Below are 23537 nucleotides of genomic sequence, written 5' to 3'. Positions count from 1 at the left end.
CACACATTCACACACACACACACACACACACACACACACCTGAGAGGGAGAAGGAGGAGGGACTGTGGCTGTTGGTTCCTCCGTTCTCTTTGCTGCTCAGTGAGGAGGATGAGCTGGGTTTGGATGAAGACACGCTGGAGAACTGCCTCGTCTTACAGTCTGAGAAAGAAATACAGAGAAATAATTCAGTAATAAAACAAAATAAATCAGAAATAATTCCTAATATTTTCCTCAGTAGGGTAGAGTTTAATCGTACAGGAAGGTAAAAGCTTCAGTGTGTCTCACAAAAGAAGAATAAAAAATAGATATTTATTACATAAAGGTGTTGGTTACAGTTCCATCATTACAGAATATTTCATTCACTTATTAAATAAAGACATCTATCTAAATAATAAAATTAACACTTAAATGAATAAATGTAACAAATAAATTAAATAAAGAAGAATGACGAGGTAAGCCCACGTGATTAATCTATAAAATAAAATAATAAAAGGTTAATCTAACGATGATGAATAAAGACGCAAAAAAAAATCACAAAGTTGTTTTCATCAAGTTTACTTATTTATCTTATTAAAATGTTTATATAAAGGAGCTGGAGGAATGAATGAATGAATTGATTGATTCCTTCATTGTATAAGGAAATGGAAGAACAGCTGGTTATCATAAAGCTTGCTTAATAACGTCTGAAAGAAAAAGATTAGTTGAGGTAAGGGGAATGACTGAATGAATGAATTCTTAAATGAAATGGAAGAATTACTTACATAAAGGAAATGAGTGAATGAATCAATTTAATAAAGAAAGAGAGGAATGTCAAGTTGTTTCTCTAAAGTCCCCTTGTTCAAGGTGTGAATGAATAGATTAATGAATGAATGAATGAATGAATAGATGAATGAATGAATGAATGGATTAATGAATGAATGAATAGATGAATGAATGAATGAATGAATAGATTAATGAATGAATGAATGAATAGATGAATGAATGAATGGATTAATGAATGAATGAATAGATGAATGAATGAATGAATAGATTAATGAATGAATGAATAGATTAATGAATGAATGAATGAATGAATAGATTAATGAATGAATAGATTAATGAATGAATTAATAGATTAATGAATGAATGAACAGATTAATTAATTCATTTAATAACAGCACATGGTTTAAATATATTGAATACTTGTGAATGAATGAATGAATGAATGAATGAAAGAGGGCGCGCTCTACCTTTCCAGCAGATGAGTGTGCCTTTACACAGCGCCCCCTGCGGGTTCTTCACCAGGTGGTACTTTAAGTGCTTCTGCTTTTTCGGCTGCGTGCTCAGCTTCAAGTTGATGTGGTTGGAAAATTCGGTGAAGTAACGGAAACCTTTCTCACCGCAGCCCACGCAGCTCCCCGAAAACCCTACATACACACACACACACACACACACACACACACACACACACACACACGTACGTACACACACACAGACACACACACAGACACACACACGTACGTACACACACACACACACACACGGGAAAATGTTAGTCATAGTTAGTAGCATACACATAACAGGGTTGTGTGTGTGTGTGTGTGTGTGTGTGTGTGTGTGTGTGTGTGTGTGTGATGTTTCTTCATTCTGGATCCTCACTGAATTTGTGGTTATACTGTATTTTCAGACAGGTCTAACGGTGAATTTCTGGAACCCACAATATTTCATTTCACACTTTAATTAATTAGTAAACTTCTTTTAATGTTTATTAAAAATTGAAGTTAAGTTTAAAGCATTAAATGTTCGGTTATTTTTGCTAATAAAAGGCATCACCTTGGTCCAGGTGTGTGGTTTGGAAATTTTTCGTCTCGATTTTTATTCGTTCAGAAAACTTCATTACATCATATATATTTCAGCACTACAGTAATTATTTAATTATCATGTTATTTGTAATCAGATGTTGTTTTTTTCCGGAACTCCTACAGAGACCCGAACACTAGCTTTACATGACGGAAAATCAATACTGAGTTCTCGATGTTTTTATTATTTTTACTATATATTTTTTTACGTACCACATCTTGTAAATAACACACTGAATACGGAACGAAAATCCGTAGTGTCTGGTTATTTTCTGACGACTTCGTATTGTTGCTCATTATCATAGTATGTAATAGTAATGTAATACCATGTAGTAATGTGTTTGAGGTCCATTTACTGCCAGCTAGATTAGCACGTAGCTAGATTAGCACGTAGCTAGATTAGCACGTAGCTAGATTAGCACGTAGCTAGATTAGCACGTAGCTTCTCACTGTCATTCCACTCGTCCTTTAAATCCAAAATGGCTCCCACCTAAAAGTGCGTTCTTCCCGTTCTCGTCCGGCAGAAAGCGCTTGTCCACGGCACACACCAGGATGTGCTCGGGAATACTGGGAGATTTGGCGCCCACCAGCTCAAACCCGGCAGGGATGTCGATGGGCTCCGTCGCCATGGAAACCAGACGGAGGTCCTTCCCCGCCTGACAGAATCCTGGAAAAAAAAAACACAACAAAACCGGATGTTATTTTTTAGCGCTGATGTTCTGTAACTCTTAATTCTTCTTCTTAATTCTTAAATAATGAATTAATTCTTTCTTCATTAATTGTGTTTATTAACTTGAATAAATGACTGAATGGTTTATTCATTTATTAAATGATCGATCTAACCATTTAATGGATTTATGCTGTATATTTTACGTATTAAAGTTATTTCTAACTGATTTTCTTTAAGCAATTTGTTTGGTACCATCCATGGTGCAGCAGCCATCAGGGGGCGGGGCCTGCAGGTAGGGAAGTGGAGGGCTGCTGCTGTCTGATTCGTCCTCGTCGTCCATGTCGTCGAGGCCACTGGACGACTGGCAGTTCATCAGGACGTGACCACCTGCATCGGACCTGAGGCTCAAGTCCATTTTGGATTTAATTTCTGGAGGGAAAAGGGGTGTGGGGTGTGGGTCACATGACAGGTCACATGGCAGTCACATTGAAACAGCTATATAATGTAGCCATACGATGCCAGAATTCCTCAAGGGCTCAGTTTTCTTTCGTTTTATTCAAGTAAGCTGTAAAAAGTCACAGTCATCCCTGCTGCTTGTTCTCACCATCCAGGTTGGGGGTGTACTGATCCGGCTCCAGGTACAGCTGTGTGAAAATGGGCTGAGGATCTCCGGTGCTCGAGCGCAGCGAGGCCTCGATGGAGTTGTGCAACGCCTCCTCGAAGCGAGACGACTTCAGCTGTCCTGCGTATGAATTCCCCATGATCTGAAAACAAAAAATGATTATTAAAACATCAATTTAATCGAATAAACCAGTTCACAAAGTTAACACAGTGGTGTGCGATACGGTATTCACAAAACGACTACATGTTCAAGGATACGCTAACTTTACTGGACGACACTATGGCCGCCTTTTGGAGCTACTCAGAATAAACACGTGGAAGCAATTTAAAAATAAATTAATACACAAAATTTACATTCGAATCTGAAGCTTAGCTATAAACACAAGAAACCGGTTAAATGCTCATCACCGCTGACAACAATATCCACAATAATGAGGTCATTGCGTGGGTTGAATATTAGGGGATGCCACCCTTAGTAATACCGATAACACAATTTAATGTGAGACACTACGGCAGAAATTACCATTTTATGTGGTCAAAGTCAATAGTTTTCCAATTTTTTTTGGAAAGATTACATGGATGACACGTCTTCTCTTAAACTGTAATACTACAAATGTTCAAAATCCAACAGAAAATATGTTCAATTCAATGTTTTTGGTTTTGTCCACTTGTGTCCACTGCATAACCAGAAACTCAGTTATTCTGACGAAGCTCCGCCCACTTCACATCCACGTCATGTTATATATCCTTGAAAAGCTTGCTACGTCAGTTTATATGCCATTATGACAGGTGCTTTTATAAACCTTTTTATTAGCCGTGTTAACTACAGTGGAAACACTTTTAACTACAATTTTATTTTCAAAAATCTGTTTCTTCTTTGTTTAGAAAGATTGCCATTTCTAGAGGCATGACATTCCATACACATTCATTCCTATCAGTATTTAAAAGGCGATCGTAGAAGAATTTCCCAAAATGTTGATTGTTGTTGGATTTACGATAGATTTTATACGAGGCACTATAACAGCGCCCGATATTTTCTTCAGTAAATGATCAGTTTGTTCTGTAAAAGCCTTTCTTGAGAACATTTTAATTCTAATAGCATCCGACGGCTACATTTTTAAAATGCGTATAAATGTAAATGTATGCGAATTTATTTAGATGAATTCTAATTTGCATAAATCAGTGTGAATGTTTGCGAATACATTTCCGATACAGAAATGATTCCTTATATCGGTGATGAACTCATGAAGTTTAATTGTGAAATGTAATCGTTCACCTCGACCTTATCCGTCTTTTATAAAAAATTATTTTTTAAAGTGGTAGAACGCCACATGTGAGCGCGAGGTTGTGGATTCGGCCTCGACGCTGCAGGCTAAACACAGAGACACAGGAAATGAATCACGTGCTTGTCCTTGAGCTCCATCTGGCCGTAAGCTTTAGATGTCAAACATGGAGAGAAAACACGACGGAGATGACCTTGCCGTGGCGCTAACCGCTACAGCTGTGAGGTCAGACCATTTAGCTATGACTTAAAAAGCTGTTTAAAAGATTTGTTGATGCAAAGTGTGCTACAATGACTAGCAGTCAAAAATCATTAGCGTGGTTGGATTTTCCCAAAGGTAATGAGCCCATGCTAGCATAATAGCTTTTTGTGCTTGCTAACAATGTTATCTATAACAATTCCCTTTTCAGAGATACAGTCAGGTCCATAAGTATTTGGACAGCGGCACAATTTTTGTACCGTTGCCCCTGTATACCACCACAATGGATTTGAATGGAAGCAATGGAAATGTGATTGAAATGTAGTCTTTCCCCTTTAATTCAAGGGGTTTAACAAAAAATACTGCATTAACCGTTTAATGTAGTCCCTCCGTTTTCACAGTCTCAAAAGTAATTGGACAGACTAACATAATCATAAATATTGGGATTATTTTTAACACTTGGATGCAAATCCTTTGCAGTCAGTGACTTCCTGAAGTCTGGATCTCATGGACGTCACCAAATGCTGAGTTTCCTCCCTTTGCCAGGCCTTTACAGCAGCCAGCTTCAGTAGCTGCTTGTTTGTGGATCTTTCTGCCTTCAGTTTTGTCTTCAGGAAATGACTCTGCCATTTAAGAACATTTCATTATTTTGCTGTAAGAAGCTCTTGGGTTGCTTTGGGGTATGTTTTGTATGTTGTGGGTCATTATCCATCCGTACTGTGAAGCGCTGTCCTATCAGGTTTGCATTTGAGTGAATCTGAGCAGAAAGTATCACTCTATACGCTTCAGAATTCATCCTGCTCCTTCTATCAGCAGTCACATCATCAATAAACACCAGTGACCCGGTTCCACTGGCAGCCGTACATGCCCATGCCATAACACTTCCTCCACCAGGTTTGACAGATGATGTGGGAGGCTTTGGATCCTTCCTTTCCTTCTCCATTCTCTTCTCTTCCCATCATTCTGGTACTAGTTAATCTTACATCAGAACTGGTTAGGCTTTTTTTAGAGTCTTTTTTAGCAAAGTATAATCTGGCCTTTCTATTCTTGAGTGCTACCAGCGGTTTGCATCTTGAGGTAAACCGTCTGTATTTGCATTCATGAACGCATCTCTTGACTGTAGATGTTGACAATGACACCCGTATCTCCTCCAGAGTGTTCTTGACTTGGCTTCAACAAGTTAAGAATTCTGTCATCATCATCATTATGGACCTGACTGTAGATCGATAGATAGATAGAGACCGTACCTTTAAGTGTTCTTCTCCAGGTGTGAAGAAACTGGATCACCTTCTCTCCATCACTGGTCAGACAGGACTTGTGCAACTCTCTCACCTGTCCATCATAACGGATGCCTCACACACACACACACACACACACACACAAACCTGTAAAGGTGAAACAATATACAACATTAACACCTGTCCATCATCACACACACACACACACACACTTACAGGTACAACAACATAGAACGTCATCATCTCACACACACCTGTCCATCATCACAGACAGCTCACACACATGTGTACAACACAGAACATTAACACCTGTCCATCTTCATTAACACCTCTCACACATACACACCTGTACAGGTAAAACAACACAGTCAGCATATTAACACCTGTCCATCATCATTAACACCAAACACACACACACACACACACACACACACACACACACATTGCTGCTTCACTAGGAAGAACCAGGGCAAATAAAGACGTAAAAATCAGATAGTTATTAGATTTTTTAAAAACCCAACACACTCCTGACGCATAGATCTCACGATTGATGGGAAAAGGTTTATGAATGAATGATTTAGTCGCCAGTGAAATACTCTACTGTTAAAAACAAAAGATATAAAACATCGCCACCAATCATATTCATTTTAAGCAGCATCACTTCCTGCGAGTGACTAGCGCCCCCTAGTACCCTACTGTGTGTTTACTTGTCGTTCCAAACAGCACCATGTTCCTTAACATTACTTGGCATTTCCTGCTGGCATTTAAACCTGTCCTGCTTTAGAGCAGCTTATTATCAACATCAGGTTCATCAAATTGAATTACAGAAGATATTTATGAATGCTAAGCCTGTGAGTGACCTCTAGCTGTCATGGTAAACACAATCCTGTAGACTGTATATTCAAATCAGCGGTGTTCTGTTCAATACGGCCAAAAAATAAACAAGGAAATAAATAATATAACGATCGTTAGAGAAGTTTCACAATACATGACTTATAACAGATATAGTTATAAGAAATACTGCATATGTTTCTCCAGCGTTTATAGAATTGAACAAATATTAGAAAAAAAAAAAACTAAAACAGTGAGTAAGAAAGCACTGACACCTGACGATAACGATAATGATGTCACGATATCGTTACATAATCGTATCACGGTATTGATGTACTGATCTAATTAAAATTTGTAATGACCATGTTACTGTCAGTAAAACTTCCTCATATGATATCAGTGCAGTGATGATTTGAGTGTAAAGTCTGTGTGTGTGTATTTTTCAGGAATGTCGGGTTAGTGTGTGGTCGGCTGTACAGGATGATAGAGTCTCGGTGCTATTTGACAGCAGTGGCGTGTATAGATGGAGCAGCAGATTGCGGAGCACCGTGACATGTGTAGCTGTAACTGATAAGAGTGATTTATGAGGAGACTGTATCCCACAATCCCCAGGGTGCGTCTGGTATAATACTGCAGTTACGCTTTATGGGAAACACACACACACACACACACACACACACACACACACACACACTGTAGGCAATAAATTCCAGGACGTATTTTATCCTGCTTCTAGGTAAAAGTCGTGTAAATGCATTAGAGCCAGAGAGATATGATAAATTCATGGTGTGAGAATCGTCCGAAACTGTGTCCTGGTTTTCGGTATATCACGGTATCGCCTTATGAAAGAGAAACTTTCTATAGAATATCGATTACAAGTGACTTCTCACTTCTTTTAAATACATAACTGTTCGGTCGAGTCAGGCGTGTTAATGCAAATTCTAATCCTAAGTTAATTCTTTCTAAAAGTGGTCCATCCTGCCAGCCCAGTGAGCACGACGAACAGTTAGAAAACGTCTGCTAACTCAACTCACGATTCTAACAACGGCACAAGAAACTAAAATGATCCAGTTACATTCAGTTTATTACTAGAAATGCCAACATTTATGACACGTACAGGTTTGCAAATAAACACTGCTGCACATCAATCAGTATTGTGCATTAAATTGTATACTTTAAAATCTACGGTGTAAATACGATCATGTTTATAAGTAATACTTGATATTTTCACACATTTTATACAATGTTACACGTCAACGTTCTAATTTAAATTGTATGCACTGGTTGTGTTTTATTTATTTATTTATTTATTTATTTAAATAAATGATAGTTAAATGATTGAAATAAACGATGTGTGTACATTCAGCTTTATATATTAAACGGTTTATATATATTTCATTTTACATTATATTTTTAGATTTGAAACAAATTTAAGATATATATTTTTGGTTTAAATTGTATGTACAGACTTTTTATACATTAAAAAATGACAAAAATGTATGTTTTTTATATATATATATATATATATATATATATATATATATATATATATACATACTTTTAGATAAGTCTTATATAATGTTATACAATACAAATACAAATATACAAATTTCTCTTAAATTCTAGCTTGCCGTCTTTACTCTATTTGTAAGAAATAAAATGTTTAGATTTTACAGTTGGTGTTAGATTGTGATTTTACACAGTGAAAGAGAGAAAAATAAAAAAAGATCAAATGTAGCATGAAGCTGTAATTAGCACCAAATGGTGCATGCAGTAACACTCCACATCCGTCACACACTCCCACTGAGTCACAATACCGCAAATCACTGATAATCAATATTCTACACGTCCCTTCACTCAGTGTAGTGACTGCAATAAGAACAGAGTAGAAGAAAATCAACTAATTATACAGTAGCTACAGCTGGGCTCACTACAAACCACTGCTTTAATTCATCTTTTATCAAAAACACATTACACAACATCAAATATCCAGTATTTCTGTTCCTGGTAATTACTTTATAAAAACGACGCACGTTATTAATATGCACCGTTTCTGTTTTCGTTCATAGTTAATGAACCACAACCTACTCCCAGCTAAAGTTTCTCCAGCTTGCATAGATGCTAGTGAATTAAATTTATACGGTATAACAGTCCGGTTATTTTATTTATTTCATTGCATTTCTACTAAACCTTTAAATAACCGCTTAATTCGTCCGAAAGGAGCAGTCTTACTAAGAGTATTACAATATTTACACCTTTGAAAGAACACGAGCCTATAAGCCTATAACGTACATTACACTGTGAAAGAACTTATAATGTAAAGCATAACGCACTTTACTTTGTGTGTAATGTAACGTATTATGTAAAGCGTAACGCACTTTACTTTGTGTGTAATGTAACGTACTGTAAATAATGTAACGTATAATGTAAAATAAAAAGGTGTTAGCGATACTGAAACCGTCAGTATCAGCTCATACTGATGCGTATGTGATATTTATCCTTTAAAAACTACTAAGCGCAGTATATACACTCCAAATATAATCAAGTGTAAAGTATAAATATACAGTGTCGTGGTATATTAATGTGCATACATTCATCTAATATACAGTGTCATTTATATTATTTTACAAGTCAAGCTGATTGAGATGCTAAAAGCCGTCTGAAACGGTTTCTTAAACAGCTTTAGTAATGGATTTGTCTGTGTTTTTTAACACAAGGTTGAGTGTTGAGTAACAGTGAGGGGGTTATGTGCTGCCTTGCCCTCGGGAAGAACACGGACCGGTCTGACTGATAATGACATTTAAACACCGTTTTCAGTGTCGCCTGCAGGCGAAGTGGACTTTATCTGATCGTCCTGCGTCTCTGTCAAACACACGCTGCACATTCTTTCTCCGAACACACCTGACTCACCTCATTAACTATCATCGAGCCCTTTATGCGTTCAATCAAGTGTGTGTGTGTGTGTGTGAAACAGGAAGACACTGAAATCTTCACCACTGTAGTTAACGCACAATCGTGCAGTCCCTTCATGCTCCGTCACATACACGAACAGAACAGAACTCTGTTCCGTGCGTTCCTGCCTGGTGACGAGTGTGTTCATTAGCTGAATTAGTTAATAATAAATGCTTTATAAATGTGGTCAGTCTTGCTAGCTCAATTAGCAAGAAATGTTCATTTCGAGTAACAGGTTTGAGATGGCGCTGTCGCTATCTCGACTAAAATCCACAGAAGGAAAGTTATGTTAATAGAACAAATATAAAAAATTTTTACATACAAGATAATACGTCAAGATTTATAATATTATCATTATTTTGTGCGACATGGCTAAAAGTTTGCACTTTAATTTGAGCAGTCGAATCAGACATTTTGGTTATTTATTTTTTTTACAACATATTTTATTATTCAGTGCGGGAAATTGATAGAACATTGTGAAAACTGGACTTAAGATAAAAAAAAGGTTAAAGTCTTTGGATTTTCACTCCTTTTAAATCTATAACTCTATAATAGTATGTTTTACAACCATATACTCTAATATAGAGCAGTTCTTATGGTTTACGACATTAACGTTACACCTGATTTACATGTTTTAATAATATTACTAAAGGATTTTTGAGATATTGAAGTCGGGGTACTTCAAAGGGCCAAAGAGCCGTACACGTTTATTTAAAACAACTCTGCCAAGAAGTTCTCAAAACACTGAACCTTCCAGGGCAACTCTGTTTCTGAACACGAGGTAAAAAGGTGGGTGTGACCTGGAGACGGAGACCAAACTAAACCCAAAGTAGACACAATATTCTCAAACACACACACACACACACACACACACACACACACTGGGTTTTTTCTCTTTTTTTACCTTGAACTCAATTCAGACTCAGCGAGGGAAAAACAGCAGCAGTTTGATTCACATTACTCTCCACGGCGTAGTTTCCTGTTCACGCAGCACTCTATATAATGTAAAGATGTGACGATTATCAATTGCACAGTATATCATGATATTCACAATAAAGATCTATCTGCCTGGTATAATATTAATACTGCAATGTTGTGGAGACGTTGTGAGAATGTGTGGTTTTGTGCTGGATCTATTGTGAGTTTTATGCTGTGATACGCTGTGTTTCAGAAACTTGGCCGGATCGTTTTTATCTTAGTAAATGTAGAGAGAAAAATCGGCATTCTAGCGTTTAATTTATTCACACAAACAAACAATAAATTCAACTATTAAAATGATATGGAAGCATTATTTCAAATATGTGCAATCATCTGTAAACCTGTAGTATAATATTTTTAAATGTAATATCGTAAACTGTGATGAAGTGTCTGGAAGTTACTCTACATGTCTACGTTTTTGTGTTTTTTAAACAGCTATTGGCGGAAATGTAACTAAGTACTTAATTAAAAGCAAACAAACAAACAAACAAACAAAGAAAAATGTGTATATCTCTGTAAAACCTCTAGAATTTAAAATATGTTGTATGTATTTGAGTACAGCATACACACACTGGGCTGAAATGTCAGGTATTTGTTTGTTTACGCAGCTATTTTGGGAAATAAGTAAATAAAGAAAAATCTAATCTCTAAAATGTGACAAAGTTCAAGTTATTAGAGGCATTGAAGTGTTTAAAAGGCGGCGTGCCCCCTCTCCCCTCTCCCTTCATTCCCTTTCAGCCTTCTTTCCTTTTGTTTCTTTATTTATTTATCTAATTACGTTACCGAGGGCAAAGGCAGCTCTGAACATTCCCCCAGACCCCCCCTCCCCCTCCCCCCTTCACCTGATTAAATTCAGCCAAATCATCCAACGTTTTTCCTCACGAAAACTTTACAAACGGAGAATTTCACTGACACGAGCAGGCTAAGGACACGAAACACCTCTTTATGACTTCTCACGCGGGTGTTCGAACGCCACATGGCGGAACGTTGACGTAGCGTCACTGTGCTCAGAGCCTGAAAGCACTGACCAGCAGCCGGGAACACGAATCAAATTTAAAAAATATATTCATGAACCCCTGATTTCTGAAGTTTAAAGACGGGGATCTCCAGAGTCGTTTGGAAGTTAGGAAGAATCTTCAACACCGACACCTCACCAACCAAACGAATGATCAATTACTCACTACATTCTTTATTTATTTCTCAAACAGTTACGTTAATCTGTAAAAAATATCTAATTAGATAAATAAATCAAAGGAAGCTCACAAGAAACATTATCAGATGAAATCACTTGATAAAGAATTAATGAAACTTTTATTATTATTATTATTATGCTGCATGACCTATCTGTATATCTGTAAATGACCCAGATTTAGTCATAGAGACAATTTTCCAAGCGTTGTTCCTGAAGAAAAGAAAAATCAATGATTAATGAAATGTAAAGAAACAGTAAAAAAACAGAAACAGAGTCGAAACAGATTTGGAGAAAAGGAAACACACTTTAGACCAATAACAGATCTCTGAAATCTAGGCGAAACGAGACGAAAGTTTTGGAAACTTGTTTTTGTGGAATTTTGAAAACTTTGGAGATTTTTAACCTGCAGAACTCTGCAGAAGTTCCTCGGTTCCTCTAGCTTTCTGAAGTGAACAGAGAACCTTCATGAGCTACCTAGTAAAATCCAGTGTTTTTTAAAATATTTTTGAAATAAAGCCGAAAGAGAAGTTTTTAGTGTGTTAGTGAAAGCTGCGCTACACAGGGAGAGTAATGTGTCCAGGTGCTGAAGAGCTTCAGGGTCCACTGACACCACGTTAGTGAGAGCGAATCATTTAACATCATGTAGCTGTACCTTTAATACGCCTCCATGCCTCCAAGTGTCACAGCAGAAACCCATCCACAAGATCCATGCTGTCCATGTGTACAGTGTGTGTGTGTGTGTGTGTGTGTGTGTGTGTGTGTCAGTCCAAAAAGTATTCCAATTAGAAGCAGGAAGAAGGTCACGTTGGCTCTGCAGCTCCCAGAGCAGTGCTCATGATAGTCCTGAAGCCACTGTTCCACTGTTCCTGACTGTAACACTAGCTCTATCTGAGCCACACACACACACACATGAACCCTTCCCCCATGGCCTCATGTCCCCTCCCTCTTTTCAGCCATTTGCTCAGAGAGGCAAGTTCCCAGAAGACTCATTCATCTTAGACCTTGCTGCAATCCCCCCCACCCCCCCGGGGTGACAGATGCTACTCTGTGTGTGTGGGTGTGTGTGTGTGTGTGTGTAGAGGAGGAGTGGTTGAGAAGGTTGATATCCCCGAGGAGATCAGGGACGTGCGCCACACGCGTGCTGCTCTCACTCCACGCTTGCCCTCCACGTGCAACATGCAGATGCCCTGCTGTCACCATGACACTGGAGATGATCTGTGTGTGTGTGTGTGTGTGTGTGTGTGTTTATGCGCTCACAGATGGAGGGACGCGAACTCGGCCACTCCCAGGTTTTATTGGGCCCAATCTAAGGAATGCAGGGTCAGACCTTGCATTTTGGCTCTTGGCCTTGCCTTGTGTACACACACACACAAACACACACACACACACACACCCTCCCACTCTTTCATCCACCCGAACAAATCCCTTTAGCTCAGCAGTGGTGATTAACTGTGAATTTCCCCTCGTGTTAGACATATAAACACGAGCAGGTAGCAAAAACACAGGAAATCAGGAGAATCCCACGACAGGAAGTCCTCCACTGAGCACTTCCTGTCTCTCCAGAGACCACCATAACCCTCACCTGTCACTTTAATCGTGCTTTAGACATAAAGAAGGCGATAGAGCAGTGGTTACGACGCCAGCTTGTGAGTTCAAATCCCAAAACTGTTCTAATGATCGAATCATCGGTTCATTTTTAAATGTTTTTAAAAAAAAATAATTTCATCATTTCAATAATTTAGATTGTGATTATTTAGATTTAACGAATTTGTGTCTAATTGGTTGCCATAACACTAAAATTTCATTTCCATTTGAGCTCAGTTTGTGAACCAATCACTGTTCAATATGCAAATGATCAGAAGATGATGATGTGGTAACTGAAAAACCTACAGGCTAATCCGGCAAGCTAGCTCACTACGACCTAGCTAATTCTAGCTAACTGCTTGTTGTCATGGCAACACTGTATTTCATAAATAAAATAAAGTTATGAACAGATGCTGGTCGCCATGGTAACATTGTATTTTAACCATCTATCCAATATGTAAATCATTAAAAGACAATGACATGGTAACCTACATGCTAATCTAGCTACTTTATAGCTAGCTCATTTCAGTCATGAAATGATGATGGTTGTCATGGTAATACAGAAATATATTATTGGCTGCTGTTCAATCAAAATAAAAATAAAAATAAAAATATAAAATCTGATACTGAAATGTCACGATGGCGAGCTAATTTATTCTTAACTTAGCTAATTCTAGTGTTGAACAAATGGTGGTTGCCATGGTAACGCCGTATTTCAGCCACCTCTCCAATGAGCAAATTATTAAAAGAGTACGGTGACGTGGTAATGTATGAAACTGACACGCTAAACTAGCAAGCTTGGAGCTACTGTAGCTAATGCTAAGGACACCAGATGGTGGTTGTCATGGTGACACTGCACATTTGTTAACTTTTTTGGATGCTGTGAAATAAGCCGTTAAATAATCAAGTCACCGAGTCATGTTCGATGATATTAGCGATGAACAGATGGCGGTTGTCATGGAAACATTGTGCGCTAAAACATTTCGGCTGCTGTTAAATGAATATCTGAGGAAACGATGAGACCCAGATGTTAGTTTATTAGCAGTTACGTTAGCTAATGTCGATGATAATCGATTATTAGCCATGACAGGAGAACATTTCACATTTGCATATTCGTGAATATTCATATATCCTGGATGCTGATTGGTGTCAATTTCTTTTCACAATTTTAATTATTTTTTTTTGCAGTGAGAACAGTGAGAACATGGGAAGCACTAAACCCTGCTAATTTACGCTGCGCTAATATCGCGAACTGCGCTAATATCGCGAACCGCGCTAGGAGCTGAAGTGTTTATCGCGATACGGACGCTGACTGTGACTCATCGCTCGAGTTGCTTCTCTCGACCAAGCCGAGTCACTGGACAAAAATCCCAGTACTTAATGAGATAGCATTCCTGCTCCTGGGTCTACCTCTGTGAGGACGAGCCTGCTGCTGCTATCATATGATACACACACACACACACACACACACACACTGACAAACAAGGCGGCCTAATCAGATTTAATCATGACAGGCTGGATCCTGTTGTGACTGTGGCTCATCACACACACACACACACACACACACACACACCCACACACTCGGTTAATCATCACCGGTGACCTTGTGCGTCGGGCGAGAGAGAGGGGTGGGGGGGTTGAGGGGGGGTGGAGTCCTTGCTATCTGAACCGTGCACTGTGTCTGTCAAAGCCACTAAGAATTTGCTGAGCAAACAACTAAACACTCTGGTCAACACACACACACACACTCACTCACACACACACTCACTCACTCACACACACAAACACACACACACACACACACATTATACAGAAGGTGTTGATTAATTCCCTATAACAGTGGCTCTGACAGAAGCGCAGGTTTATATTAATGCACTCGTTCTAATACACTGTCGTTTCCATAGCAACAAACAGAATAAGGTGAAGTTTTCTAGAAGTAAGGTGACGCATATGTAACATTTATGGAAGGAGTCTCCAGTGTCCAAGCTTAAGCAGTAACTTTAAGAACAGAGGCGTTTATAATCCTGTGTGTGTGGGTGTGTGTGTGTGTGTGTGTGAGGTGTGTATCGTGTTCCATCCCTCCAGTGCGTATGTAAATGAGGCCCGAGCGGGATCCGGATGGGAGAGTTCTGCCATTCGCAGGAGCACAAAGCTTCCAGATGAGCTGGAATTACGGCATTAATGAGCCTGAGTGGGGGGGGGGGCATGCGTGTGTGTGCGTGTGTGTGTGTGTGTGTGTGTGTGTGTGTGTCAGGGGGGTAGTTGGGGGGTAGGTGGAGCAGAGAGGGGGTTAATTGTCGAGGCCGCCTGCCATACAGGTTCAGCAATTTGGGCTCGGGTGAGAAGAACCATACGGTCTGATTTAAACCAACTGTGGCGGATTTGCTTATTTATTTAGAGCCAGTTTTGGGTGTGTAGGTAAACAAGTTTGTTTAGGACACCCCAGCGCTACTTTTTTGTTCACCCCCCCACTCCCAAAAAAAAAGGAAAGAAAGAAAGCAAGAAATAAACCCAGATTATCTCAGATTGATGCAGTTGATATTAATACTGATTTTTTCTTTTCAACTGTTTTTGTGAAACTTCATTAATTAATTGATTGATTGATTGATTGATTGATTGATTAATAATAAATACAACCACATGAAACAATTATTAATGAAATGAATGAGTATAATTGTGTTTGTATCTAATATATCAGCTGCACCAGTCATCTCTCACAGGAGTAAAAGCTCATGACAGTGGACTCTTGGGCTGAAAGGATGGAAACAGAGAAAGCGGAGAACAAAGCCGAGGTTTCTTTCAGTGAAAAAGAGTCTTTCTGTAAAACAAAAGAACCGGTCGGGGAGCGGCCCGGCCTCTAGGCCATCCTTCATCCTCCGTCCTTCATCCTTTCTCCTGCTGCACACAAAGGGAAGCGTCCCTGCCTGAGAAATGATGCCACAGATGACAGAGACACGTCCTCTCCGTCTGTCAGCGTGTGGAGCGGTGCTGCTTTGTCCTAAACACAGCTTCCTCTCGCTCTTTTCTCTTCTCTGTCTTTTCATTTCCCTGTCCCGAGTGTTGCCGGAAGCTTCCAGGTTAAAAGCTTTTTCTTTCAGTCATCTTTAAGACCCGGGTGATGCCTAAATCCCCGACTGGAAACTTTACAGCGGTCCTGATTTTCATTAGCTTTCATTTCAGTCCACAGTTCGACTAATTAAACATTACGAGCTAGTTAATGGACTCGCATCACATCGCAAGCTCGACCTAACAGCTCATAAAGTAAATATTTACTGTGAATTAGCCTCAGACCGACGTCAGTGACGAGGATCAGGACGGAGCCGGAGCCTAAATGAAGTTTAGTTCAAACAAACTCAATTTCGGTTCATTTGTGGACTTAAATAAAGAGCTGAAAACATCTGGAATATTGGGCTCATTAGCTAACGTCTTGGCTTCATGAGAGTACTATCTCATAACAAAATATGAGATTATTAAACCTGTTTATAAAACCTGCACTTTTACACTTTTCAAGTTTGACACATTTTCGAATTTTAAGCTAATTTTACGTAGCATTTTTCTAGAAATAAATGCTTTAAATTTGAAAGGAAAGAAAAACAATCTGCCGACAGAAATGGTTTAATATTAGAATGGTATTTAATTGAATTAATAATCGTATATTTGGTTTGCTGTAATTGTATAATAGGAGATATATATTTATATATATTTGACTATATTCTACACATTCTCACTTGTTAAGACTTGTTTGTTGTTGTTTTTTTTTTGCAGTGAACTCTGAAATTAAAACCTTTACTGATTGTTATTGCGTCCAAACCTTGGAGTTTTACTATTATACTGAACATCCTGAGGGACTCCTGTCTCTGCTGGAGGTGTTTTCAGCACTGATTTACCGCTAGTCTAAAACTAAAGTCCGTTTTAATGGATTAGGATGGAGTTAGTGTCTAAAGGAAGTATTTAATGTTACAATTTATTAAAGAACCTGGAGATTATGGTTTGTTATGGATTTAAATGAAACGAAACCGTTTACTTATTAGAGTTAGAGCTGAAATGATGCGTTGGTTTATCGCTAGTCTAATACTAATGTCAGTTTTATGAATTAGCATGGAGCCGACGTCTAAATTAAGTTTTTAATGATGGATTTTAGTCACACACACACTCAAAAAATCTGTAAACAACCATTAGTTCATGTTTATGGGTTTAAATTAAGTCTGAATCTAGAGACATTTATTTATTTATTTATTTATATTATTATTATTATTATTATTATTATTATTATTATTATTATTATTATTATTATCAGGTTATTAGGTAATGTTTTAGTTAAACTTTTTGGGCCGTGGAACTGATCTACGAATCATTATGAATGGAATTAATGAAGTCTGAACAGAGAACTTACTACTAAATGGTAGGATTTGGAGTAATCTGCTAAAATGTTACGTGCTCGTTCAGACCAAATGTCTACATCAGCCTACCTTACAAAAATAAACAAACAAATAAATAATAATAACAATAACAATAAAACAAATCTAATAGTGAAACGTATTGTAATTTAGTACAGGATTGAGGATTTAAAATATATATATATATATATATATATATATATATATATATATATAATAAATACATTTTACAAACATTACCAGCCAAATTGGTTAAATATATATGTCTTTTTTGTGAGGAATCACTAGCGAAGTTATAATTTAGTCCGACCCTGAGGCTCCCACTGATCTAACAGACATCATGGGCCATGAGTTTCGAAATGCAGATTTGTTGTATGTATTTGTTTTTTGTTTTGGTATTTGTTTTAGATTTGAATGCTTTAGCAATAACAGAAACGAGTTCAGACGGGTCGGTTTTAAAGACTCTGACGAGGCCTGTGCCTAGATTAAACCGTGTTGTTGGAATTTATTACATTTAGTCCTACTTTAAGTCTCGTTTATATTAGTATAACAAACATAAACGTCAGTTTTATGAATTCCGGCTGAATTCGGCTTATAACCGTCATCGCATGCCTCGATCTGTGGTGCGAATAAACTTTTATCCTTAAAAAAAACATCAACAACGATAACCGTACAGTCAAGGGTGACATGCCATGTTTAAAGAAACGTGATTTTAATGCTTCGACAAATGAGTATCAGCTGTGTGGGAGGAGAGGAGAGGTGTTTAACGGCACGTTTCACACAACCGACGCAAGAAACAACAAACCTGCGGAAACACACAGAAACACACACCGCCGCGGAGATGCCAGTGTGGTAGGACTGGTGCTGGGACCTTCATTTGCCTATTAAAGAGTCTCTCTCTCTCTCTCTCTCTCGCTCTCTCTCTCTCTCTCACACACACACACACACACACAGGGTGCATGCTGGGGTGCTGAAGTGCAAATTCTTTTAAAAGGAGGAGCAAATGAGCTTAGAGTAGGGAGGAGATCAGAAGAGAGAGAGATAGAGAGAGAGAGAGAGAGAGAGGAAAGACAGAGGGAGACAGATATAGTGGGGAAGAGAGCGAGATGGAGACAGACAGAGAGAGAGGAAGGAGGCAAGAAAGAGACAGACAGATAAGAGAGAGGCATGGAGAGAGAGGAAGAGAGCAAGACAGATATATATCGAGAGAGATACGGAGAAACAGAGCGGCAGGGAGAGAAAGAGAGATAGAAGAAAAGCCAGTAGGAGAGGATTAGCCCCCACTGAGTGTAAAGGGAGAGGGTGGAGGGGGCAGGTAGAAGGGGTGGGTGGGGGGTATAGTTAGGGTTAGTCAGGGTTTAAGGGGGAACAAAAGGAGGGCATTTGGGCAGATGAAGAAGTCATCATCATTAAGCCACGGGAAGTTTAGGGTCCAGTTATAAACCTTAGGGGCTGGGAGGTGTGTGTGTGTGTGTGTGTGTGTGTGTGTGTGTGGGTTGGTGGAGTCAATTCATTAAAGGTCACAAGCAGTTTTTGTGTGAGCGCAGCACTGACCTTGCTGTGCTCTCACGCCTTTTAACCTTCAACCGAGTCCTGCAGAGGGACAAAAGGTCAGCAGCAGTTATTAACAAGGAAAAGTTCTGGCTTGTAGAGTATCGTATATCATATCTAACGTATCGTCTCTTATAGTTTCGTATTGTAGCTTATCCAATCGAATCTTAACGTATCATATCGAATCTTATTGTATACTATTGAATCCTAACGTATGGTAACTTATTGTGCGAATCGAATCTTATTGTATTGTATTATATCAAATCTCAATGTATCGTATCGAATCATAACGTATCGCATCAAATTTTATCATGTCGTATCGAATCTTATCATATTGTATCGTATCGTATCTTATTGTATTGTGTTATATAGAATCTTATTGTATCATATTGAATCTTAACGTATCGTATAGAAGCTTATCGTGTCGTATCGAAACTTAGCATATCATACAGAATCTTAACGCATCACATCGAATTGTATCATATTATTTCGAGTCTTGTCGTATTGCACCTGATCTAATTGTATCTTATCATGTTGTATTGTATCTAATCTTATCGCATCGTATCGAATCTTAACATATCATATTAAATCTTATCATATCGAATCTTATCGTATCGTATCGAATCTTATCGTATCGAATCTTATCGTATTGTACTGAATCTTATCGTATCGCATCGAATCTTATCGTATCGCATCGAATCTTATCGTATCGTATCGAATCTTATCGTATCGCATCGAATCTTATCGTATCGCATCGAATCTTATCGTATCGTATCGAATCGCGTCGAATCTTATCGTATCGTGTCGAATCTTCTCGTATCGCGTCGAATCTTATCGTATCGTACTGAATCTTATCGTATCGTACTGAATCTTATCGTATCGTACTGAATCTTATCGTAGCGTACTGAATCTTATCGTATCGTACTGAATCTTATCGTAGCGTATTGAATCTTATTGTATTGTACTGAATCTTATCGTATCGTATCGAATCTTATCGTATTGTACTGAATCTTATCGTATCGTATCGAATCTTATGGTATTGTACTGAATCTCATCGTATCTTATTGTATCAAATCTTATCGTATTATACTGAATCTTATTGTATTGTATTGAATCTTATCGTATTGTACTGCATTTTTTGTAGTCAACAAATATCTTAATATGTATTAGATCTATTGCTTTGTACTCGAGAAGATAATGGAAATTTTAGCACCCGAGCTTCATTAGTACCAACACACACACACACACACACACACACACAATCTCCAAAAATAACAAAGTCAAAAAGGTAATAAACTGAATAAATAAAAGGCAAAGAAAACTCCATCTGGGGGAAGAATGGAGAGAGACGAAGCGTTTGCGAGCCACAATGCGACGTGAGCGGCAATAAACCGGAAGACCTGCAGATGAACCCGAGTTTGCATTTTACAACGCCAAAGCCAGTTGTGCCCAAATCCAGCCTTTATCTAAACGGGGGGCAAAAGTGCAGCCGTGCTTCATATCGCCTCGTGATGGTTAGTGTAATTATGTAATAAACTGACAGCTGAGGAACTCTCGAGACACACACGAGAAAGACTTTCTACATTTTTAGTGTAGTTCAAACATCTGGCATTTAGATGTGTGAAAACATCTACCTTTGACACGCACGATGGACGTGACCTGTTCTTGTCCAGCAGAATAAACGGTTCGAACAGGCTGATTGGTTTAAAAGGTCGGTGTTATCAAAACACTCGAGCTCTTATCAGCTGAGCAGGGGAGCAGAAAGATTGGCACACACTTCCTGCCAGAGATCCACCTTTTCCCACTGCATCGTCCGTCATCGTTCAGGCACGAAGTGACAGCAGAGAGGTCTTCACTCTCCAAGGTGGTGTAACACACACACAGGCAACTAATTAAAGGCAACAAAGGGACGAAGCAAATGGGGACGGGATCAGGAGTAAAGTAGGCGTGACTCGATATTAACCTGTCACAATGACTGCCAAAATGAAATAACTTCACCACAATGCTGCTGAATTCTCCTTCCATAAATCATACATAAACTTACAGAAAACATCACCATGTCCACGATTACCCATTTTATTCCGTTTACAAAGTCCATGTGAACGAGCCGTTGCTATAGAAACGATAATGTATTAAACTGAGTGAGTTAATGTAAACCTCTGACCTGCAGCTACACTACTGTCAGAGCTGCTGTTATAGAAAATGAATCAACACCTTCTGACCAATCACCATCCAGAACTCAGCAGCGATGTTTAATGGGGAATGTTGGTTTTTGATGGTGAATTATAATGTTTATTGGTGTTCTGTGGTATTTGGGGTGTTTAATGATGAATGATGGTATTTCTTGGTTAGTGTTAATCACCAACTGGTATTTGTTAGAGAAAGTTATTGTTTGATGGAGAATGTTGCTGTTTGATGGCGTTCGCTGGTGTTTCATAGAGACCGTCGTTGTTTGATGGGGGATGATGGAGAATGTCTGTGTTTTTTTTTGTGTTGAATTTAATTAACTTTCAGAAATGCAATCAACTGGGATATGGATATCACGTCATCGTAACTGAATAACTGATTACTGCCACATGCCTCAGCCATGGAGAATGCTGGTGTTTCATGTTGTTCGGCGGTGTTTGGTGGGGAATGCTGGCATTTAATGGGAAGGGTCATTGTTTCATGGTGTTTGATGGTGTTTAGTGGAGAATGATGGTGTTTAATGGAGAATGATGGTGTTTAATGGAGGATGCTGGTATTTTATGGTGTTCAGTGGAGAATGATGGTGTTTAATGGAGAATGCTGGTGTTGTATGGTGTTCGGTGGAGAATGATGGTGTTTAATGGAGAATGCTGGTGTTTTTTGGTGTTTGATGGTTCTTGGTAGGGAACGTTGGAGTTTAATGGAGAACTCTGGTCTGAGATTGAGATTATTGGTGCCTGTTGGTGTTTAGTAATGCTTTCAGAAGTGTAATTAATCAAGATATCAGTATTGTATCACCATACTCGTATAACTGATCACTGCCACATGCCTTAGCGACACACTTGCCACCTTGACTTAGCAAGAAGAAGCTCCTGTCGCGCTCCACCTCTCAGCGTGAACGAGAAATGTGAAAGCCAATGGAAAAGGAAATGGAAGGCTCTGACGAAAAGCTGAAGGAAAAAGACACCTTCAACCGACAAGTGATGGACAGACAATGAGGATCTTTCATGCACAGAGGAAACTCTCCCTCCTCCCAGCTTCCCACAACTTCCTAACCGAGCGCTCAACCGGATCCATCATCCATCCCACTCCTCCCGCCCCCAGGCGCCTAGTGTGTGTGTGTGTGTGTGTGTCCTGCACTGATTAACTAGGCCCCGTTGCCCCTGGCGATGACGGTTCACATTTTAAATCCCTTGGAGAAACCTCAGCTCTTCCTGCTTTGTCTTAAATGCCACAATGGCGGGATTGACACACGGCTCATTCTCATGCGCGTGGAAAAGTGACAGCTGAATTAAAGGACACTGAGTTTTTCGTCTTCATCTGGATGGGTCCTTTTAGGAGAGAAGTTCAGAGAAAGAGACCCTGCTTTATTCCTGACCGATGTGCTCCACGGAGAGAAGAGCCCCAGGGTGGTGTTAATGACTGACAAACGCACCCTCCTGAGTAGCGATTTAGCAAAAAATTAGCAAAAAATATAACACCAGTGATACTTCCGAACATCTTCACACGGTCATATAATATAATCCTTCATTTCCCTGAAGTTAGACAACTTGAGGAAAACTTACTTTTCTTTTGGTTAGTAAAAATGCTGGAATATAACTTATAAAAACTATTTCTGTTTTTTTGATCAGGTTTTTTTTTCGGTCATGAACTCTTGGGAGTTTTGAATCCAGGACTTTTGAACCTGAATGTAAATTCTACCCAGCTGCTGCTGATATGTCATTTAACTCCTTGTGACCACTAGAAGAGAATTTTTATTTGAAAGTACCAGTAAAGAAATGCTCCCACACCTGCACATTTGTAACAATTAGAGCTCAAGTCTTAAGGACAGCGAAAATTCATACAAATTCATTATGTGATCTGAAATAAAAACACCACTAAACCCAACAGCTGAGTTTATCCTTTGTAGGGAAAGCACTAGAATGTTCTCATTCATTCACACTGATTTATTTACTGAACATCTTAAAGCTAGACAACGACATGTACTGTTGCGTGATGATGTTTTATGGAGCACACT

The 23537-nt window shown here is 38.8% G+C and overlaps 1 protein-coding gene across 5 annotated transcripts in view; it reads right to left on the bottom strand.

The window, feature by feature from the left end:
• Positions 1 to 23537, bottom strand: part of greb1l (GREB1 like retinoic acid receptor coactivator) — a 56177-nt gene that overhangs the window by 18386 nt on the left and 14254 nt on the right. For 2 of the 5 annotated variants that reach the window (XM_053629915.1, XM_053629919.1), the window contains exons 1-8: positions 12454 to 14287; positions 10536 to 10626; positions 5858 to 5995; positions 3113 to 3272; positions 2761 to 2937; positions 2329 to 2505; positions 1230 to 1406; positions 40 to 159 (exon numbers count right to left, since the gene is read on the bottom strand). In XM_053629915.1, coding sequence (XP_053485890.1) covers positions 40 to 159; positions 1230 to 1406; positions 2329 to 2505; positions 2761 to 2937; positions 3113 to 3269 — 808 coding nt within the window. In that variant the 5' untranslated portion in view covers positions 3270 to 3272; positions 5858 to 5995; positions 10536 to 10626; positions 12454 to 14287. Of the gene's footprint in view, positions 1 to 39; positions 160 to 1229; positions 1407 to 2328; positions 2506 to 2760; positions 2938 to 3112; positions 3273 to 5857; positions 5996 to 10535; positions 10627 to 12453; positions 14288 to 23537 lie in introns of those variants that run through there. The other 3 variants (XM_053629917.1, XM_053629918.1, XM_053629916.1) reach the window with 2 other exon arrangements.

Source organism: Ictalurus furcatus, chromosome 7 (assembly GCF_023375685.1).
Source record: "Ictalurus furcatus strain D&B chromosome 7, Billie_1.0, whole genome shotgun sequence".
In the NCBI taxonomy this organism is placed as follows: domain Eukaryota; kingdom Metazoa; phylum Chordata; class Actinopteri; order Siluriformes; family Ictaluridae; genus Ictalurus; species Ictalurus furcatus.
This window is presented reverse-complemented; position numbering and strand designations above follow the sequence as displayed.